The sequence below is a fragment of the Vidua macroura genome, chromosome 2, assembly GCF_024509145.1.
Source record: "Vidua macroura isolate BioBank_ID:100142 chromosome 2, ASM2450914v1, whole genome shotgun sequence".
Taxonomy (NCBI): Eukaryota; Metazoa; Chordata; class Aves; order Passeriformes; family Viduidae; genus Vidua; species Vidua macroura.
Genome location: NC_071572.1, coordinates 50,045,250 through 50,067,739, shown reverse-complemented (window position 1 = coordinate 50,067,739; position 22,490 = coordinate 50,045,250). Strand labels below are relative to the sequence as shown.

Here is a 22,490-nt window from a genome sequence, read left to right as displayed (position 1 = left end):
AAACAGTTTCTCTAAACTGGGCGGGGGTAAATAAAAAACATTAGCTATCAGCTCCCACAAAGTGAAGAGGTTTATTAATGTGAGTGGAGAGACTAAGCCAAAGCATCTCCAGAACAGGAAAAACAACTTCTTAAATAGAGTTCAGTCATTGCTACTGCAAAGCAGAGCAGAGTTTTCACTACCACCTGCACAGACATCTTAGGTGGACATCTTCCTATCTACAAGGGAAACATGCTGCGAGGTCACTTAATGGAAGAATCTCTGGAAAAAGATAACAATGTAATATTCTGTATTTAAGACATATGCATCACAAGGCAGTTTGGAGAATAATGGTTCTCTGTAGGGCTACTTACCCTACTCTTCTGACCCAATACAGAAACCAAAATGCATTTATCAGCTTGTATACAATAAAAAACGTACGGCTGTAAATTCAGTATAATGCCTCAGATATGTCAGTCTCTACTTTCACCCTTAAGCTGTTTGAAGTAATACCCCAAGTACTCAAGAGTTCAGAGTACCGATCATGTAAGGTTTTATCTCAGGTAACTGCAATTCAGTTTCACCCATTCACTATTCTATCAGATAATGCATAGCATGAAGATGAGACAGCTACTTCAGGGAAAGAAAATAAAAAGGAAAGAAAGAAGAAATCTCAAAAAATTGGTCACATTACAAATATTCTCATTGCTTGGTTTTAATTATCTAAATCTCTTCCCAGAACTGTTTTTTAAAATTCTCCCGAAGACTGATATTTAAAAAACCACAATGTTACCCCATTTCTTGTGAACTCTTTACATAATACTTACCTGAATTATTTTCCACTTGAGTCCATGAAAGCCAAATGACTTGTGTATAAATACTGTTGTTGCTCATGGCAAGACTTGTGTTTTTTCCCCATTTTGCTTTCATTTCAACTTCTCTTCTTGATTGCTCTAAGCAGCAATTGAATACATGCAACCTACTTAACAATTTGGAGGCTGAGATGGTACAAAATCCCCCAGATCAAGTACAAAATTCAACTTCCCAGCACTTTAAGTTGGCAGAAACCTACACCTAAGACTACTACATGAAGCATTCCTCCCATCTGGGAAGAAGAAAAACCAGTTTCTATCAGTTTACACCCTCTATTGGTTCTCATTCCTGTCATATATTTTTATGCTGAATAATTACTTTCTGCTATTTTGTTTAAAGAATATTCTCAAGCATTTTATCTCCTTCATGAGACACAAAACTGTTTTAAAAATAGGAATCTGTTCAGCTTAAATTATCCTGGCACAGCAACACAATGAACAGAGAAATTGTGGGCTAGTCAAACCTACACTGAAGATTGTTCCATTTTTTAAAGTGCTGCTTTTGTGTTTATATTAAAAAGCCTTGTTTACCTTTATATTGACCAGATATTTTTTAATATTTATCTGCAATTCTGTTCAATGCTGCACAACACACTTGTCAAAAGTCAAGATTATGTGGAGTTCATTTCCATCCTTGCCTTCTCTCCAGAGTAATGTATTGATAATGCCATAAAAACATTCTGAAGGCACCTATAAATATTATGTTGATGCCAAAATTCACTATACTGTTCATTTCTTAAAGAAAGGAACTATATGGGGGGCTGTAGCTATATTATCTTTATGGTTCCTTCCAACCCAAACCATTTTGTGATTCAATTTAAAAAAACCTTAAAAAACAAAAACAAACAAACAAACAAAAAACCATCAAAAAATCTCATGCCATTCTATAACATTCTCTTTGCATAAACCCATCTGACTGCTACAATTCAAAAATCTTTCTAAAACTAATTCCAACTGAAACTGTCTCTGCTCTTGCACATTGAAGTTTGCCAGAACACCAAGAAAAGCTGCCTGCTGCATCATGTGTAATCTCAAAGCTATATAATAAAGAAGCGAGACTACAGATTTTTTCTCGTGTGCAATAGGAATTCCACACTTTATGAATGCATAGTAACCAGGATTATTCTGGAAAATGCACTGAAGTTTTAGTTAGGGTTCCTAACAGTCAAACAGTTTATTGTCTGCAGATTGCAAAGCACTGACACACGTGCTAAATTACAACATATCATACACTCGCTCACATGAGAATGCCAAGAACACCTCACACTGATCCTACTGGGATAGATGGTGGTCCTCTCTCAGAAAAAGAACCAAAGGAAAAAAACCCCAACGAATCAAAGAAGAAACCCACAAGAAAAGACACATTGTAAAAAATCAGAACTTCCTCTCATTCCTAAACCTGATGGCATAACATACATTTGCAAGTTTTGGCCACTGTCAGTTGGACAATATATTTCATTCTCTATTAGCCAGTTGAAGTGATGGATTACCTCAGTAACACTTATCACATCAGCATTATTCACTCAGCACTTCTTTCTGACCATACCTGTTGCATTCCCTTCACAAATCCAAACAGATGCTAACAGTGCTCTCTTGCTACTGCAAATTCCTCACCATGACAGTTCAGGCCCACTTGCTCCCAGAAAGACTTATAGCTAATGAGATCCCATTTCCACAAGAGTCTCCATACAAATTAAAGATCAAATGGTATCAGAAATGTGTATACTGTAAAACCTAAGTAGAAACATGGTAGTCTTCTGGGAATTACTCCTTGAAGATCTCCCCACCCCAGGAGTTCAAAACTCCACTATAATGAAACAGAGTACATTGAACCCACCTGCATAACCAATTCCAAAAACATTATCTCAGAAATTTCAGTTTGGCATTAAAATACGGTTTTCATACAATACTCAATCCTTCATTCCCCAAACCCAGAAAGCTGTCCATTGCCTGCACAAACTGAGCAGGGCACTGGTTCAGCTTGGACCAACTCTGCTATCTAAAGGGAGCACAGAAACAATGCTGGACTGGAACCCAAATTAGAGGTAGTCTGTAAGAGACGGGTTTGGAGGGTTCTTTGCCACTTTTCATACCTTTCCTTCTTCCCAAATCCTCTTCAACTGGAAGTTATTTGTTAATTCTCTCTAAACATCTCATAGTTAGTATCACCCAGTTAACTTGGTGTTTCCCCTTCCTCATGCACAGGCATCCCACATTAGTACTGTACACTCTTCACATTGCTCTTTTCTTATTTTCACATGCCAGTGATCATGGCAACACATGCTGGCTTGCATTCAGCAGAGAAAGCAATAAATTGGCATAACACTCCTAAAATCCACTGCATTTCATGTGACAAACCAATGCAGCAGATTTGCAACACTGCAACAGAAATAGGTGACAGCTACTTGATGTTAGCATAGAAGCCTCTAGTTTTAACAGGCTTTTTGATCCAAAAGCCTGTTTGCCCATTTGCATCACAGAAGTCTGTTAGAAATGCAGGAGCACAAGGCAGAGGGGGAGAGATGCCATGTGCTGCATTCCACTGGGAATCCTGCTGTTAAGCTAGTGGCACTGGAGAACTAGGCAGGAGACAACGCTCTCACCTCTTGGGGAGGTCACTTTCTGAGTGCTGGAGCAACCTTCCTGAGCCCTGGTAAAAGGTTTTCAGGAAAGAAGGGGCAGAGAGAGAGGAGGGGAGACCAGGTGACGCAGATTCACTCTCACTGAGAGTGCGCCGAACCCCGACCACAGGACTGTGCAGGCAACAAGAGAACACAGCAGATGGGTCAGCACGAATTTGGATACAACACCAAAACCACCAGATTAGAGACACTGGCCAAATACTTCATCTGAGCTTGCATTAACTTTGTTTCCCAGAAGATAAAATGTACCACGTGCATTCCTGGGCAGGTTCTCTGGGGATATTGATTTTGCTATTAGAACTGACTTCTATTAAAAAACTTTTCAATGACATTGCAGAACAGGGAGACCACCTTATTTCTCTAGCTTTATTTATTCCCAAAGCATAATCAAAAAAAGACTCTCTTAAACATTCAGAAAATATCCTTATAAACCTTCTTCCAATATAAACCGCATTGTTTCTTCCCCTTCAGTTTTCTTTTACTTTTGTAAACAACACATTAGGAAGTAGAGATTATGTAAATGCAGTCTGTCTGGATGAATTTTTGTGAAGTAATTAAATTAAGACAGGTAGTCTTACTCCACAGTTAAATATTACTTAGTAGTAGTGACAAGTATTGGAGGGGACATAAAAATTAATTCAGTTTCTTTTGCTTAACATTTATGACTAATCCTTAAAAGGAAAGAATGAAAAATCCCAGCCTAGAACCACACTGCTACAAACTGTTTTGACTAAAAATCTGCTGATGCCACTTAATCACTGACTTCTTACAAGTTATTGCAAACTAATATAGTCAGCAAGTCCTTCACTTTGAACTGTCAGGGTTTCCTGTTTGCATACAACATGGTCAATGGGGAAAAAAGTTTATCTCAGTAAAGAACACATTATTTATCTCTCTGGAAACACAATGTAACAAAGTCTAGTTTCTTACCCTTCACTCCCTTCCATTCTCTTAAAACAGAATAAAATTTTTTGCCCTTCTCTCCTAGCTGGTGCAGCATTCACACTGATATTTTAAAGTAGACATCAAATAGGTGACAAATTACTATTTAAAGTCATTTTTAGAAAGAGCCCACAAACAGTAGAATTACAGCCAAGCACTGAAACAGACAATAGGCTGGAGAATGTGATCCTCCAACAGAAAAAAATTCAGCTCATCTTGACCTGAGTTTTGTAAAGGGTTTGGAGTTTCTATAGTCACTTACTGCCAGCATAGAGGAAAAAAAGAAGGCACAACCAAAGAGGCCCACAATGAACTGTGGGGACATCTTTTGCTGAGTGAAGGAATTCCTGAAGGAACAGTGTTCCATATATTAATAGCTGGAGAGTCTCCAAAAAGGAAGCAGAAAGTTACAGAGAGAAGCTACAGAGGGAAGCTCTGGAGAAAGGCAAATAGGGAAATCACATGCCTCAGAGTTCAGTGGATGTGTTTAATCCTTATGTCATTTTGCAAGACTCCTCACCAGTTTTAATGCTGGACATACTCTGAGATTTGACTAACACGGCTACGGACACTTGAAGCTGTTAGTGCCTTTTTCATCCTGGCATAAAAGTTTCAGGCTGCCATTTCTGCCACTTAAAGCACTGAGAGCCTCTTTTCCAAAGGGTCTGACTAACAAGACTGCCAAAAAGGCTCAGCTCAGAGGTCACAAATATATAAATAAACAGATTGGTGCGGGCATCCAGCTGAATCATCAATTTGATGGATTGATGCCTCCCTGAACCACTAGTTCAGGGACTATTAAGTTATTGCAAAGTACCAAAATACTCAGAGGCAGAGAAGACAGGCTGAAAATAAATAAATAAATGAACAAACCAGCCCCAAAGAAGTGCAGAAACCAACCTGAACTAAGCTCCTTACGTACTTTGTCAGAAGCAGGGCTGTCGCAGCCTCCACAAGGAGGGAGGTGGGTGAGGCTGGAGCACCGGGAGGGCAGGGGACCGCGGGCAGGTGGCACGGCATGCCCTGACTCACCTTGCTGCCTCCACGCCGTTCTGCCGCAGCAGCGGGGACCGGGCGCTCTGGGACCTCCCGTTCTGGAAGGTTATCCTCCGTCTGGCACTGCTGGGCGGGTGGCTGAAGGTGTGCGCGCGCCTCCTGAACTGGGGGGAGTCCGTGCCTTCCTCGGGAAACGTCTGCCAGGCCGAGGACACGGGGGATGCTGGAGGAGTAGCTGGTGGGGAATCGCCCGGAGAAGTGTCCTGAAAGGAAGTGCTGGCAGAGTAAGGCCTGAGGCTCTGTGCCCTATGAGAGCACTCACTTAACCCACAGGCAGCCAGCACCGGGGCACCAAAGCCTCTCCCCCTTCTGGGTCATGGCCTATTGTATGCTAATTATCACCCAAACCAGACATCCTTTGAGAGTTCACTCCAAACCAGCAGCGTCCTTCTTCCAAAAAGTGAAAGCGGAGGGAGCAATACAACTGTATACGCAACACAAACAACATACTAATTCATCCAGGCATTCTCTCACAGGGACTGGCACTCCAGCTACCAGACTTCTGTCTCTTTCAGGAAAACACAGGAATGGAAAAGACTAGGGAAACTGCTTTTAGCTAGTTTCCTCGACATATCGCGAGTATACTTCCTGTACCGTCACAGCAACATCCTGGAAGAGAGACTGTTATTGCACAGCCAGTTTATGAGTAGCTGTAGCAGGAAAACCATAACAGAATCTTCACCTCCTGGGAAAACCAGCAACCAAGCCTCATGCGAGGTAAAACTTTAAAAACAGGAAATAAGAAAGTGAACAGAGTTCCGCCCTCTTCTACTATACAGCATCCCCAACAGCTGGGCTTCGGTCAAAAATTCTTACTTCCCCTAAAGCAACTATTACTTACAGAAAGGATTCTTCACCTTCAGAGCACTTCCTTCTGTTGAGACATGACCTTCCTTAATTACTTCAGAAAAACAAGGCAGAAACCAGAAATTCCTTGCTTTTTGTAAAAGCAAGGGAAGTGTAGGAAAAAAGGACTGGCAACCAGATTAAAGCTGAAGCTTCAAGTCAACATAAACCCCAGCATTCTTACACCCTCTGCCTCCCAGTGGAAACATCTTTGAGTTTTGTAACTTGATGTGCTTTGTTCTAGTTCCTTCAAATTAAAGCAGAGTGCCGTATTCACGCTCCACTGACAGCTGTGTACGAAAGCGTCAGTTTAAGCTAAGCTCCTTACGTACTCTGTCAGAAGCCAGGCTGCTGCAGCGCTCAAAGCTGTCCACGCTTCCCAGGCGGCCTCGCATTCTGTTGGCTCCCTGCGAGAAAAAAGGCAAGAAATTTAATCTGGTCTTCTTCCTGTTTTTCTGAAGGTTAGGCAAAGATGGCAACACCTGCACAGGTGAACACAGGACAGTTCAGGCATGTGATGTGTCTGACATAAGACCAAAGATTGTGCATCAAGCACTGGACTTTACAAAAAGTGACATTTAGCTTTAGCTGGCCAAATTGCATCTTCTCCCACATTGCTCCCAGGAGTTTTAACCCACTGTTTGAAGCAAGTGAGTATTTCCTGACACTTCTGAGGAAAAATCACTAAGTCTGTTTAAATAGCTGAGCTCAAAAAACTCCAGACTTCAGTACTGTGCATGCACTGCGCCTGATGGATGCATCTGACACACTACAGTCCCATGAGATACAGTTTATCAGTATCTAAACATTTCAGACAAATTAAGTCCACCTGGGCAAGAGGAGTAAAAGTACTAACTAACTGGGGAGAAACGTTCTCTTGGCAGCAAATCCAGCCAAATAGCACCAGACAAGACTTTTCATTTATAATGCAGATAAACCTGATGCAAATTTGCTAGGAATTTATGCTAAAGGATCTTTGCTGAATTTTTAACAGTCCTTTAGTTTCACAAGAAAAGGAAATAGATCCACAACACTTTTGACTAGCTTTCACTCCTAATGTTAACTCCCTGGTTATGTTTGCTGTTGGACACTTCTGACAGCTGAAGCAAGTTGCTTTCAGTACTTTATCAGGAGAAAAATAGCCTAGGTTTTAGGAAAACAGAGCTCCTCTTGGTATGCTTGCAACTCCAGGGGAAGTTTTGTCAACATCACCAGAATTTATTTAGCCTACTTTTTCCTGGTAGGAGTTATTTTCAAGACTTAGAGTGCCCTTTAAGTACATTATCCCACTTAAGTGCATTACCAATAAATACTCTGCCTGAAGCATGTCTTCACTGAATCTCCAAAAAAGCCAAGAGCAAAGTATAAATTGGAAGTTTCTCACTATCTTTGAAAATGCACACTTTTGGCACTGTAAGAAGGACTTTTTGGTTAAGAAAGAACAACAACAGAAGAGGTTAGTGCAGCATAGAGTGGATGAAATCTGTTCAAGAGGTCAAAGAAAGGTTATATTTATTTCTCTGAGGTATCTCATTAGGAAGCCTGTTTTTGGTTCAAACCTCTCAAAAACAAGATCAGTCCAGCAAAACAAACAAGTGAAGAAGTGACATTCCTCTGGGACTATGTGAAGCCAGGGCAACATGTTTTTTAAGGCAAGTAGTGAATGGCTTGAAATGTCACTTGATGCTATTTACATAGCTAAGAAGCCATCCACGTAAAGTGTTCCTAGATACTGTTTACTACATACTTCTTTCTTTCTAACTTTCCTAAGACTGAGGCTGTTTAAAACTCTCTCCAACTTACACTGACTTCTAGCTCTTATTTTTAAAAAATTATCTTATTTATAAAAAGATGCTGAATGTCACTTTAAAAAACAAAACAAAACAAATTTAAGTTCTTTCTTGGTCTCTCTGTTACTAAATGTACTTTTAAATAAAGACAGCAACTCATGCATAATTAGCTCTATTGCATCAATACCATCTGCACCTGGCTTAAGGAGGGAAAACCCACTACACCAAGAGGTATTTAGTGCTTAAATACCTTTAAGAATTAACCATGATCTGTGAAGCTTGTTGTAATAGCCTGATGAAGAATAAGAACTACTGAAACAGTCATTGTGTATCACATGTATGCGCATAATACACAGCACACCTGCACAAAGACACTTGTATGTACCTGCTTTAAACAAATAATTAGTGGCTGAGCTGCACTCCAAGTAATTTTTCTTGGTCTTGTATTGTGTAACCTTTAGGTAGATCTGCAAGGATGAACCCCTATGTGTGTCATGACTCACTGCAACATACTGCTGTTCCAGATCTATTGTACTGTCAAGGTAAAGATGAGATGACCTTTCTCACAATCACAAATCCACTTCATAAACAGCAAACTCGAAATGGCCCTAATCCAGATTCAGGTGTTCCCTTCTCTTGAAGGGGACTTCAATCATGGGCTGTGGTAGAGCCTTATATGATAATATGCAGCATGTCTCAGTGGCCCTGATGAGAAGAAACATACTATACCAAAAACCTCCTAGCATCTATTTATAAGAAATTTCCCTTCAGAGATTGTTCAATTTAAGCAGTGTATTTCATCCAAATGACTTTTCCTTGACATGACTGGAGTGCCAGCATGGCTGTAAAAGTTTTATTTCAGTGATGACTTCTTTCACAGCCACCGCAGGGTTAGTGACCCACCACTAGAATTAGATCACTTGCCAGTCACGTGTTTCTTAGATGTGGAAAAGAAACCAGACACATCAAAGGCACAACTGTAGCTGTCACCATTTGATGATATTCCAAACTGCTGAAACTACCCGAATTTTCTGACTGCCATCACTCTTTTGCTCTGTTTTACATACAGTCATTCCCTCTTTCTCCATACTCAGACCAAGTCCCTAGTTTGTAAAGGCTGCTACACAAGAGAGGTCAAATTTGACCAGGAGAGTTCAATGCTAGTTTCAGTCCTAGATCAAATTGACACCTACCTGTAAATTCTAAGGATTCTCTCTGGCTAAGAGTATTCTGTTTCCTTTATAGCGAACATCCATGGCATCCTACATTTGTAGGTTACTTTATGACATGTCCAGGTAAACTGCAGGACAAGTGCAATTTAGTGCTTTTGAAGTTACTAGTAGAAGGAACTTAATGTCACCAGTCCAAATTATCCCATACTCAGCTCATCACATTTCCTCTGTAATGACACACAGGCACACAGCCTTTTTCAGGTACTTCTCTATATGCCTCCTCTGACTCACCCTTCTGAGCAGAGGACACTAAGCAAAACTTGCCATTCAGACTTCTTTACCAAAAGACTACTTAATGTAAGAAAGTCTCAGTGATTATCTGTAATTTCACATCATATCTGGTTAGAAACATTAAAATGAAGATCAACTCACTTTTTAAGACTATTGCTTTTTTTTTCCCCTGCAAAAGGAACTTTGTTACTAGTTTCTAAAGCTTCTTAGTGCCTAACATGAACAATTTTATCTATGAGCTGGAAGGTATTACTTCTCAGAATAGAGAGACTTCCCATATATGCACGCACATTTATTCACACTTTACAAAACCAATAACGTCTCTTTATGGGATCATGCAACCATCCTGATTGAATTCTATTCTGAAACAACACATCCAACAATATTCAGCTAGCTCACTTGCCACCTACAATGAATGTTCATTATTCAGAAATTTGTCCTTTTTTCCCCTCAATATGTGTGGCCTTACAGTAAACTTTCTAGTACAGTTAAGTCACAATCAACCCAGCTGTAACTCTCAGATTTCACAGCAGGGATATTGCTTCATTAAGCATTTATCATATTGAGGACAAAACAAAGAAAAATCTGATAGGTCTTCACTGTCAAGGATATCTGGGACAGTTGATGATAATGAGTTGTTAAACTTACCCTTGAGAAGATATTTTCCAGAGAGCTAGTCAAGGATTTCTTTGCCTTGTTTTTCAGAATGTCAAGTTTAAACCGGCCACCACTGGTGGTGCTTTCTGGAATCGCACTGTTAGAAATGACCTGTTGAAATGAGCAAGGATACTATTCAGCTTTGGCAACTCTTTTTTTAATTGTGAAGACTATTTCCAAAGACTAGAACTGAACCAGGTTACATAACAAACAAAATACCCTTGACCTTCTTAAAAAAAACCACCACAAACATACTACTCTCCTTCAAAAAAAAAAAAAAAAAAACCAAAAAAAACCCAAAAAAAAAACAAACAAAAAAAAACAAACAAAAAAAACAAAAAAAAACCCAAACAAAAACCAAAACAGTCTCACAAACAAATAAGCAAATCCACAGTTAAAGGCACATTCCATCCCAAAGACTATATCGTAAAAGCATATCAATTTAACAGTACTGTTGCCCATTTCCTTTGCAAGATAAGTTCATAGTTTAAACTAAAACTGATGTTCTCTTCATTCCTATTCTTCCTAGATATTATTGCTTGCGTGTGGGGATCAAAGAAGAGAGAAAAAGAAGAGTTATCCTCACACTATAAGGAAATACAGGCATAAAATGAATTGGTTGTCTTTCTTCCTGTCATGTCTCCTCAACTTATAAAACCCAGGCAAGCCACTATAAATTACATCAGATTCCTTTTCCTGTACAGTCCTTTCTTAATTATAACACCCAGCTTCTGGTACTCCTGAACAAATCTAGCAGTGGTCCTACAAGTAATTAAAACAGCATATTAATAGTCTGGGAAGGGGAAGAGGAATAATAAAAAATATTAAAGTAGTAATAAACAATATTAAATAATAAAACCAAGCTTTACCGACGGTGCTTCACCAATGTGGATGTGCGTTTTCTGCTTAGTCTCACAGAGCTGACGGAGATGAAAGATCACAAGTTCATTTTCTTCCTGGTCATTGTCAGGCTTCATTTTCTGTCAGTAACAGCAAAGAAAGGAGTTTGTCTTTCAAGTCATGATTTGCTTATTTTTCCTTCCTACCTAGGTATTCCTTGAAATTAACATACTGATACACCAAACACCAGAGTGCACTGTTACTATGTTGAATTGCAATTCTGTCTGTGTGCCTTCACACTCCTGAGCAAGATAGAATAAAAACTGAAAAATGTTGCAGGTTGTAGAGAGAAGGGAGCCTTATGCCCATACATTTTGTTTTCTAAGACTGTTATTATACAGCCTTCTAAGTGGCATTAGGAAACCAAGCCACTCTATTCTTCAGGAATCCAGACAGGAGCACAGCCTTTGGAAACCTCAATCATTGTATACTTCATCCACTAGAGTACACTGGCTTACACCAGAATATTGTGCCTAAGTAAGTCAGAAAAGACAAATTCTGAAAATGCTGGACATGTTCCTGATACCTGCATGTCCCTCCTGCTCTCAGCCTACTCCCACATCACTTTCAAGCAGGGAAACATGTTTACAGGTGATAAACTAAGCTCAGAACAAAAAATGAAGTCTACATAAGAACACAGACTATCTCAGCAAAATTGGGAAATAAAACTTTTCCAACAGCAGTGTATCACACATGAGTTTAAGTTGGAGCATGCTATTTCAGTATGATTTTTGGTGGAAAAATAGTAAATTCTAGATCAACTACACAACAAACCCAACAAATCAAAACCAAAAATATCTAGTTCATTTTATCATGGTGTTTTTCAAATTAGGAGGAACAGCTTCTAAGGTATTACCTGAACACGTTCAAAAATGTCTGCTTGCTCATTGTCAGTTAGCGATGACAGATGTCTCTGAATTACAAGTTTGGCTCTTGGTGGATAGAGTCCTAGGAAAAGAATGGACCATTAAAGATTCTCAAATGAACTCTCAAAACACTTTTTGACCAAAATGACAGTAGAAGATATAAACCTGCCTTTGAGTTTATCCAAGTTAAATGGTGTATGACAGGTGTATATCCAACATATACATGATACAAAATAACTGAGGTTTTGCTAAACCACATGGCTTTGTTTCCTTTCTTTAGCAGCAAAAGTATAACCAGCAGCAGTTAAGTGACTGGCTCCTGTGTAAAGGTCATGCTCCCTACCCCACCACTGGTTTCTGTCCCAATGCCAAGAGATCACTGAGAGTTGGAAGCCTGACAACCGTAAGGGAGAAGAGGAGGAAAGGAACAGATCAAGGTTATAATGGATGAGATAATCAATACATAGGATACTTGGAAGTTTTCAGATGCTTTTAACTGAAAAATTAAGAGTAGGAAAAAAAATTAAGAATCAAGGAAAGAATTTCTGGTACTCCATAAAGTGCACATTTTGTCACAGAGGTAATTCTAGGAAGTGACAAAAATGTAAGTGAAAACAAACCCCTTGAACCAGATGAAGACTTTTTCCATCTAAGGTAGATATCATTCATAAAAAATTGCAATCAGAACAAATAAAATATTTTTTTCAAAATCATGCAGCTTTAGGTTTGATTTTGCTAAACTTCTAGACTCAAAGCAGATGGATTAAAAAAGGGACACTAAAACAAGTTTTTCAGTCACTAAGTAGAAAGTTTATGAAACTACTACTACATTACTCTACTTGTTGCCCCAAGAGAGATTTTATTTTGATACTGGGTACTTTTCAAATTACTTATAATGCCTTATACAGCAGCCTCTATAGTTTATCATTTACAGAAAACTTTCCCAGCTTAGCCTTACCACTTCTGAATACCTTTTGTTAAACATGGAAACTGTAAGTCACAGCCTAGCAAAATTTCACCCCACTAAGATTTTACACTTGGCTTTTCATCCACCAGAGGGAAGCAAGTGGCAACAGTGACTTTCAATGAATGGGAGAACTGTAAATATCAAGCATCACCATAACTACACCAGAAAATACAAGACTATTTGCTTTTTGTAACATACTTGCTTTTTGGTTTTGCATACAAAGCTTTGCAAGGACACATAGCAGAGTGACTATAAAAACAGGATCCTAACTTTTTTTTAAAAATTCTATCTTGTAAGACTTTTTGCATATGTTCTGGCATACTTCACTTCCAGAGACACTACAAAAGTTTGTCTATTCATATCTGAAGGTAGGGTGTTGTCTTAATTTTCTTGATTAGATATTAATCTCCTAACTTAATATTTTATTTTCCTATAATATAAATAGATCTTGAAGTGTGTGAGGGAATAAATACAAAGAAGGAAAAATAACCCCACGCAGGAAAGAAGGAACGCACAGGAAAGAAAGATCCTTCTTGATCATGACTGTCTTTTTATGAATCATTTTGAAAGCATGCAACTTGAGAAAAAAAAACAACAAACAAGTGGAAGGTCGATTGGTGGGTTTTGCTGCTCTGCTTTAAAAAGGTATGATGATGAAAGAGTATGTATTTTTAACAGAAGCGACACTATAGTATCATTACTGCTAACACGCCACCTAAATACAGAGAATGCTAAGTGACAGTAAGAATTGCATGCTGGGACACTTTCCCTCTGCCCTTACATTGTTTAAGTTAGTCCTCTAGAAAAATCAGCAAACCATAATCAGAAGATAAACTCAGCTGCTACCTTCAATTCTTTCGCAAAGTTTGTGCAATGAATGCATAGGGCAGGCCTCACACAGTTTGATCTGCGTCTTGGCATTTTGCAGGGCTGCAGCAGTGCTGAAGGCTTGCTTCAGGGTCAGCATTACCTCATCAACCTATATGGGAAGGAGGGAAAAGAGTATATAAACAAAAACACACAAAATAAGATTCATAAATCACATCTCAGACAGGTGCTTTACAATTAAAGGAAAAGAGACAAAACCATACAAATCCATTTGCTGTTTTCTAAAGAGATCAAGGTTGAATTCCCAGCTTTCTGCCTTTTCTGTAGATAATCACCATCTTTAAGTTCTGACAGACAGTGTAATTTTGATGTCTAACTGCAGCTACTCAAGCTTACTGGGAAAGCACCTACTATTTTAAGAAACTACAAGTGAGAACTTTTGGCTTGAATATATGCTGGCTAAATAGAAAGCATTAATTTCTTTAGCTTCAAGTCTCTCCTGTAAACTGCACATGTTCCCTCTTTACCTCTGTCGTCCCACCACAAAACCATTTTAGCAGCAATCCCCATATACCCATCACTGCTGCCAGACAGGAGCTTCCCACAGCAGTTCACTTTTGTATACCTGGATACCAGACTGCCTACCAGCTTCATCACAATCACTACATAGCCTTAAGTACTGCTGGCCTGCCCTGCAGTCTGCCCTGATCTTTCCTCTGCCACTACCACCAACACAGCAGTGCTATGTTCCCACTCACCAGCACTAGAAAAGCTCAGCTTGTATCTAACAAAGGTTGAGCTCACAGCATTTCTCCACATTCACTCAAATATGCTCCCAGACCTGGCATACAAAGCTCTTGGAGCACCCCTCTCTGTACTTCAGGGGAATACAGTGCTTATTAAAAGCTGTTTGCTCAGTCTCAACATTAGCAAGGAAAGAGGGAGATAGCAGCTTGAAAGCAATTTTAGGAATGAAATCAATATTCTACTTCAGAATAAGGTCCTCACTCTGCTTGTTACTTTGTTTTATAAGCAGGAAGAAGAAAGCTGAAATACTTGAGACCAAAACCATGCAGTTTAACATTAAAAACATATAGACTTTTTTGAGGGTCTGTCACCTGGGGGAGGGGGGGAAGAAAAAAAAAAGGAGAAAAGGAACCTGAATGTAGAAATTTGAACTAGTTTGTGTCCCAGTATGTGTAGGCTTGTGTTGTTTGCTTTAAACCTCTCAGTTTTAAGCATTACCAATAATTTTTGTGCACTTTCTTTTCTTAGCAATAAAGTAGAACATTGAACAGTGAATGTCCATCTTACAACATGGACTGGTAAGTTTTTTAAGTTGGTTACAATTCCTCTCCAATACAAGATCCACAGAACAGTGCTAAGCATATGCATTATGACTACCCTAAAATCATAGGAACTATAGCACAATATAAGAACCGTAAGTAGGCTTAGAGCAAATATACACAAGCCTCCCAACACAGCCTGCCTGACAGTGGAGAGTCTGGAAAGCTCTGCACTGCCAGAGTCAAACTGCCACCAGGATCCGAGTGACTGCATCTGAAAGTAGCTCAGGAATGTTTATTTCATATTGCAGTGTGGTCATGCCCACACGTATCAGTACTAAAATAAGCAAAGAGGTTCATAAAAACATGGGGGTTTTATACACCACTTAAGCCTTTGAATTATGCATGGCCAGATTTATCAATAGGTCAAACGTAACATTTTCTGTTATTGCAATGATAAAGCTGATTTCATAGCAGGTTCCATTTTGACAAAAATGCAACCTCAGCTGCCATGGTACATCTAGTGCTGTTAGCTGTTTGAAGTTTTAGTGACAGAAATCTATTCACTCTCAAGCTAGTCAATGGATTAACAAATTACATTTTCAGCTAGATAGAAAAGTGATTTTTAAGTTTACATGAGAAAGAGTTAGTAGCTGTTTACCAGTGTCATCAAACAAACATGTTTCAGAACAGGAAAAAAACTTCTTTTAAAGTGCCACAGTTTTAAAATAAAAATGGAGTAGTCAAAATTATTTCCTGTATGCATCTCACTCTATTAAGCTACCTGTTATCAGTAAAATCAGTGATATCTGGAACTTCAGTTAATTGATACATACTTTATACAAAGTTCAATATACTTTTTTATAGCTATATACATCCACAAATACTATGGTTTTCTTCTTTTGTGATCAGATGCTGCTATTTTCTTCTCCTGAGGAACAAAACAGACTATAGGGGAAAAGCTAAAGCCAGATGTAGGCTTAAGACACATGCAAGATCAGCCAGTAGTTTAAATCCTACCCTGAAGGGTATGTTTGGGTTTTATCATCAGCTTTGCTACTGATTCAATACATGTCTTTACACTTTTAATGGGGAACCAAGTCTCTCAACAGTTAGAATTGGAAGAGTTACAATCAAATACAGAGCCCAAATATGCTTACAGTCACACACCCATACAGATTCATCTATTTGTTACTGATATCTGCATCAGCAGAGTAGCAGGATATGGCTGTGTATGAACAGAAGGTTCGCACTTCCTATTGCAAATTTGCATAGGCACAGCTGACATCTTGCACCTGAGCAGATGTGAGCGCTGAGGCTCAGCTGACACAGCAGAATAACAGGCTCCTATTGCTCAGGAAATGCCTTGGAAATGCTCTGATGAAATGGTTAGGATCATTAATAAATACTCACCAGAGACTCACTTGCACACTGGAACACGTAGCAAACATACTGGCTTAACCCAGGTTCCACAGATTCTCGGCAAATAAAACCAAAGTGATCAACATGTTTTATACCCTAAAAGAATTTTAAAAGAGCATTAGTGGACTATTTTATAAACAGGTATAGTTTCCAAAAATTTGAATAACTATAAATGCATATCCCTAATGTTCTATTTTACCAGTAGTATAATTATTTTTAAATTGCTTTTTGTATTTAAGTTATATAAAGATCTTTATATACTCAAAACCAAACACAGCAATAAATCTGGACCAGAATGTATTCTTTTCAGGGAAGCAAACTAAAGACTGCTGGGTTGTATTTGGAATTGCCTCCACAGTGAAAATTTGATTTTATAAGCCATGCTAAAACACAGGATTGGAGAAGTATCAGGGTAACAGCAGACTCTTGCTTTTCTCTTTTAGGACTACACAAAAAAAAAAAAAAAAAAAAAAAAAAAAAAAAAAGAGAATGCATGGCAACCTACAGAATTCCAACTAAATTCTGAAATAAATTCTTTGACACTCAGTTACATACCAGAAGTTTCAAGACTTACTACACATTACTATTGTCACTTTTTTCCAAGATCTTAGTATAACAGCTTGACAGGGAATGCTGCCTTGCTAAAAACAGCACTGAGAAGATCAAAGACAGCTGTTTCCTAAGAAGCACTATATTCCCAGTCTCAATTCATGGAACATGACTCACTATTGTTACAGCTTTTGCCAATGTTTTTATCATCTGAGTATGGTAATAGCAGATTTTCTCCAAATGAAAACCTAGTCCCTCAAGTTCAAATACAACAAAAATCAGAACACGGCTGCTTGGATCCATCTCCAAAGAAAACACCTATATCATAAAAGAGAGGAGGAGGCAAAGCAACTTGCCTGTCACTACAGAGAACACACTAGACAAAATTGGAAATGCAGTACGTGACAGACTGAACATATTGTCACTACACACTGTTGTTTTTAAAAACAAAATTCCAAAAGTCACTTTTGTGCCACTTAAAACTTAAGAGGTGCAGAGGGTTGCTAAGATGACACAAATGGTATTAGTTGAACTGTAGTCCAGCTAATCTTGACTTCATTTTCTTGTGACATATGAAGTCTTCAAAAGCATAAAATAATAAAGGTCAGATGTCAACACATGTTGATCTATAGAATAGTGAAGTGTTGAGCTCTGTTTTGCAATAAAACATAATTATTAAAGGTGGTTTGGTGAGATGCCAGTTCCCTCCTTACTGACAGTGCCTGAACAAGTCTACTGCTGCCTTGACTCTCAGTCTCCACAGGCGAACATTTGAGGAGGGAGACAGATGTGACACTTGCCCTACTGAAGCACGAATAGGACAGTATGTTCCTAGATCAACAGTACTTCCATCACATTTCTTTAAGATGGTGGCTTTAAGAGGTCATGACAAAAGAGCAAAGTTTTCTGCTGTTCTGGATTCCCTCAATGGGAAGGCTCCAACAAGAAAACTTCTAAAGCTATTTAATATCTGAGTTTAGACTGCACACACAGAGGTTTATCATCAATTATGTCAGCTGCTTTACAATTGTAAGGAGTGTGGATAATTACATGAATGCAGCAACTCAACCATGCTTAAGCTATAGGATAAAAAATACCTTTATTAGACCAGACTAAGAGAATCCGGAATGCAAACTGGCAATGACATCTCCTTTTCATTGTTTGTAAAGCTTGGAAGGACAAATATTCCTAAGACACAGTCCCACAATACATAGTAAATCACTGCCCTATAAATCTGTAACAGAGGAGCCCTGGAGCTAGCCCCAAGTTCTCAAAGGAAGTACTGATGAGGTTTATGCAACCAGTGCTTAGTCTTGAACAAATTAGTATTTTATTTCTATTGAACTCAGAACCCCCTTGACTTCTCTAAAGTAACTGTTTTGCATTTTAAAAAAAAATCCCAAAAGTATTATGACTGCCTCTTTGAGTTATTCAAGAATGCAAAGTAACAGAAGCTTTGCTCCAAATGAAAGTGAAGAGGTGGAGTGAAAAACACCTCCAAAGTCCAACACACAGAATTACCTGACACTATTTACTGTACAAAGTTATTTTCCTGAAGGAAAGCTGGGCCTTGAAGGTTTTCCATGGTCTTACTGGTCACCATACTTTAAAGTCAGCAGACAAAAGGTTGTCCCCGCTTAGGACAACCTGTTTTGTTTGACTATTATAAGTATGTATATACAATCTAGGATCCCAGTACCTAAAGCTGAAGTGTCACTTCAGTACACCCAAAAAGCAGGAGAAGACCCAAGTCATCTACAAATTTTGCTTTCTATACCTCTGCTTTAAGATCATTTTGATTTGTATTTATAATAAAGCTGTTACTACACTGTTTGATGATACTGTCCCATTTTGTATTTGCATTAGCTTTTTTCCTCTACCAAAAGCAATACAAATTGTAGTTAAAATGTAGAGTCAGTTTAAGGACCTGGACCTTTAGTTGGTAGCTCAAGACTCCACTTGAGTTACAAGTATTGCCTAATTCCTAATTTGTCTACGCATTGGTAGCCCAGTCATGCACGAGCAGACTGGTTATTAGCATTAAAATGAATGCACTTGGGGGTGAAACACAGATTTAGAGAATGACAAAAGCATACTTTAAACTAGAATAATCATGTTTAAGGAGGCTTGGTGTGATAATGTGGCATGGCAAATGAAAAGAGATAATAAAGACCTCAAACCAAAAAGTGTCTGTAGTCACTGGTGCTGAACAAGAGCAAGATGGAAAAGTGAACATCTTAGCCTTGATATTTAACTTTACAAGAAATAATTATTTATTACTATACATCCCTAGGTACACCTATTACCATATTCTCCAGAAGAAATTATGCAGGTGAACTGTGGTTATTCCAAAGGGTGGATTTGATGCTCTCCTCCTTTCATTCTGAAGGCTTTCAGGAACTTATCTGCTCAAAAACAGTACACTCAGAGCATCCTAAATGGAGATTAAACTGCTTCCAAAAATATACTTAATACTCTCCCAAAGCAGAAATAGTTTATACTTTGTTTGCTGATGAGTGATTGAAGTTGCTGCTATTACACAGCTCAGACTGGTTATTTTGCACTCATATTTTCTGGATTTTTTTTTTTGAAAAAGAGTTCTACATTTCTTTTTTTCTCCTGCCTATAGACCTGTAAGGCAACACACCTGAAGAACAAATAAAATCCTTTTCTTCTGATGATCTACATATTGCTTCTTATTAATGCTTACCTGAGAACATGAGGAGATATCTTTAAAATTCTTTTCAAACACAACAGATTTGGTATCTGGACTGATGAGGTTAACTTCAAACCTTCCAACCTAAGGAAGAGAAAAATAAATCTAATTTATGCCTGTCTTGGGAGTATAGCATTTACAGCAACAAAAATATCAGAATCCTGCCCTTTCTTGATCACATACAGTACCTTTTGGCACAACAGCTTACTCAGCAGGAACAAGGGTGCCAGGGTGCTGTAATTCTGCCCATGTTGAGTAAGAATATTTCAGCAAGAACAATACACTCAGTTGAATAACAAAAACTACTTGGAAAACCCACAGTTTTTCTTCCCCTCCCCAACCTTTTTTCTTTAAGTTATTTTAGTCCAAAGATCATGTGTGACAGACAATACTAAAAACTTTAGGAAACAATGTGGCTAAATTAAAAGCTGAAAAAAAAAAGGAATTCTTGGTTTTTAAATTATACCATAGATTAGCTGAGAAACTAAGATAATAGATACTTTTTGGTTTGTAGTAATTCCAAATAAGAAAGAGTACCTTCTACAGCAAGCTACCTTTTAGCTTTCCCAAACTGCTTCGCAAACCCATGGAATTTATTCTACAGACCTCAGATTTTTTCAGCTAAATCTTGTTCATTACTAATGATAAGCTGTGACTTTCTGAAGGGCAATGCATTCTCACTTCAGATATCATTTCCCCAAGAGAATAAAAACAAGAATGATCCTTAAGACAAATGTAAAGACAAAATCCAGGCATTTAGCCCACTGTTATTTTAAGGTACAAAGATTTTTCCTTTTATGGGTCACCTCCTTTATGCGTCCTTCTATTTTCTCAAAACAAGTTCCAAAGATGTGAAATGCACTTCAGGCAAGAGAAAAAATAACCATTGTAGCCTGAAGGAAGAAGCCTTCAGTGCAGAGATGTTTGAATACTCATCTGGTAAAGAGAAGTCATTAATACAAATTATCGAAAAGAGAGTGGGTCAAACACATGGCTGAGGAAGTCTCAAGTGAAGTATTTTCTTTTTACGTGCACAAGAAAAGATGTTTTCTTTGCATGGCAGTCTTCATTGATTCTCTTTTTGAAAGAATATTCATGTTTTTCAGCTAGGTTCTAAATATCACCAACACAGACAATCCAGAACTGCATCTAAAATACTTATTTCACTAACAACTCTGCTCCTTTAAGTGATTAGTCCATAAATAATTACTTCTTCTTAAAATTTGCCTAAGCTCATGACTTGAGGTGAAAGTTCAGCTACTTGTGTTCCAACCATTTATGAACAGATACAAAAGTATTTACAACAAATCATGAAGCCATACCGGATCTATATTACTTATCTTGCAAAACTTGTCTCAAAATGCACAGGGGAAGAAAATACAGTACAAAACCAACAGGAAATTGCTCGTGCTAGAACACACCTGGAACAACATTGTCCTGTTCTTCTCAGAATCAGAGGGTTGAACGTGACTGGGAGCACTTGCGTGTCTTCTGCGGGACTGTATTTTCAGGTTTGTGTCGTGAACCCTTCTCTGCATCACTGCAGTGACACTGCTGCACCGGGAGCGAAACTCCTGCTGCTCATCAAAGCCAGAGTCCTCTAAAATCTTCTCTGGAAAGAAGCCACGAGTGCTGGCCAGGTTGGTCAAGTTAGTCTGGCTGCCAATTGTAAACATTGCAGCACGCCCTGAGGTGCTGTTTGGGCTGTCCAGCTCCTCAAAAGGGCTGTCCAGAGGAGAAGCTGGCACATTTTCTTCACACAGGGGCAAGTCCAAGCTCGACTCATTATTCTGCTGCTCATTTAACAGTTTCAGGCGCTGGCGCTCATGAAGGCTGAATTTTTCTATGCAATCATCAATTAGTGTGGAGGGAGCTTTCTTGTGAGCCACTGTCACCTTTCCACAGTACAAGACCTCAAATTTTTGAGAGTCATAGAAGGCATCTTCACTATCCTTACTTGGTTTGGCATCTTCTTTCAGTGCTGCTTTAGAGACTTGTCTTATGCTGCTGATGACATCAGGAACCTAAGGGGACAGTGTGAAAGGCCTTTTTAGTAACCACAAATGACACAGCAGAGACAGTGATGCATCACGCATTTGTTAAGTATTTACACAAGCTATTTCTCCAGCAGACTGCCACAAGCCTCTTGGCAAAGAATATAAAATCAGTAAAGTCTAAATTCTGTATGGACAATTATGCAGTGGAAGCAGAGCAAATAATTTCTAATTTTTTTCCTGGAATGTCTTCCAGTACATAAGGTTTTAAATTGCCAGAAGGTTGACTGGCAAATGTTCACATCCTTTTTGTTTGTTTGTTTTTACCGAGACTACCTTCTCTTTCCCACTGTCCTCTGCCCACATTGGCATGTTTTACTGCTGTGTTCTGTAAAGGGCCATCACTGTTCCTTTGTTTTAATTCTCCAGAGACACTTAGTCTATTCTTAAGACTTTCGGGAACAGTTTTGTGAAAAGGAGACCAGCGATCCCCATCAATTTCAACTGACACTTTTGGAATAGAGGTAGCAAGAATAGGACATTTTACTGAAGTACCATGTACAACTGAATTAGGTCTCACTTATTATCAACTATAAAAGCCATGCCCCATCCATCCTATGACACAGATCACCTTAAGGTCACACTTGCCTGCTGCCTCGGTCATTGTGCCATTAAGCAGCACACACAAGTGTCTCTTCTCCTCTGCACAGACCCC

At 38.7% G+C, this 22,490-nt stretch overlaps 1 protein-coding gene across 2 annotated transcripts in view; it reads right to left on the bottom strand.

The window, feature by feature from the left end:
* The window catches only part of TBC1D4 (TBC1 domain family member 4), a 98,252-nt gene that overhangs the window by 20,567 nt on the left and 55,195 nt on the right, over positions 1-22,490 (bottom strand). For both annotated transcript variants that reach the window (XM_053971064.1, XM_053971065.1), the window contains exons 2-10: positions 21,203-21,805; positions 19,776-19,865; positions 16,508-16,612; positions 13,827-13,959; positions 12,004-12,095; positions 11,117-11,227; positions 10,239-10,358; positions 6,670-6,744; positions 5,468-5,694 (exon numbers count right to left, since the gene is read on the bottom strand). In XM_053971064.1, coding sequence (XP_053827039.1) covers positions 5,468-5,694; positions 6,670-6,744; positions 10,239-10,358; positions 11,117-11,227; positions 12,004-12,095; positions 13,827-13,959; positions 16,508-16,612; positions 19,776-19,865; positions 21,203-21,805 — 1,556 coding nt within the window. The remainder of the gene's footprint in view (positions 1-5,467; positions 5,695-6,669; positions 6,745-10,238; positions 10,359-11,116; positions 11,228-12,003; positions 12,096-13,826; positions 13,960-16,507; positions 16,613-19,775; positions 19,866-21,202; positions 21,806-22,490) is intronic.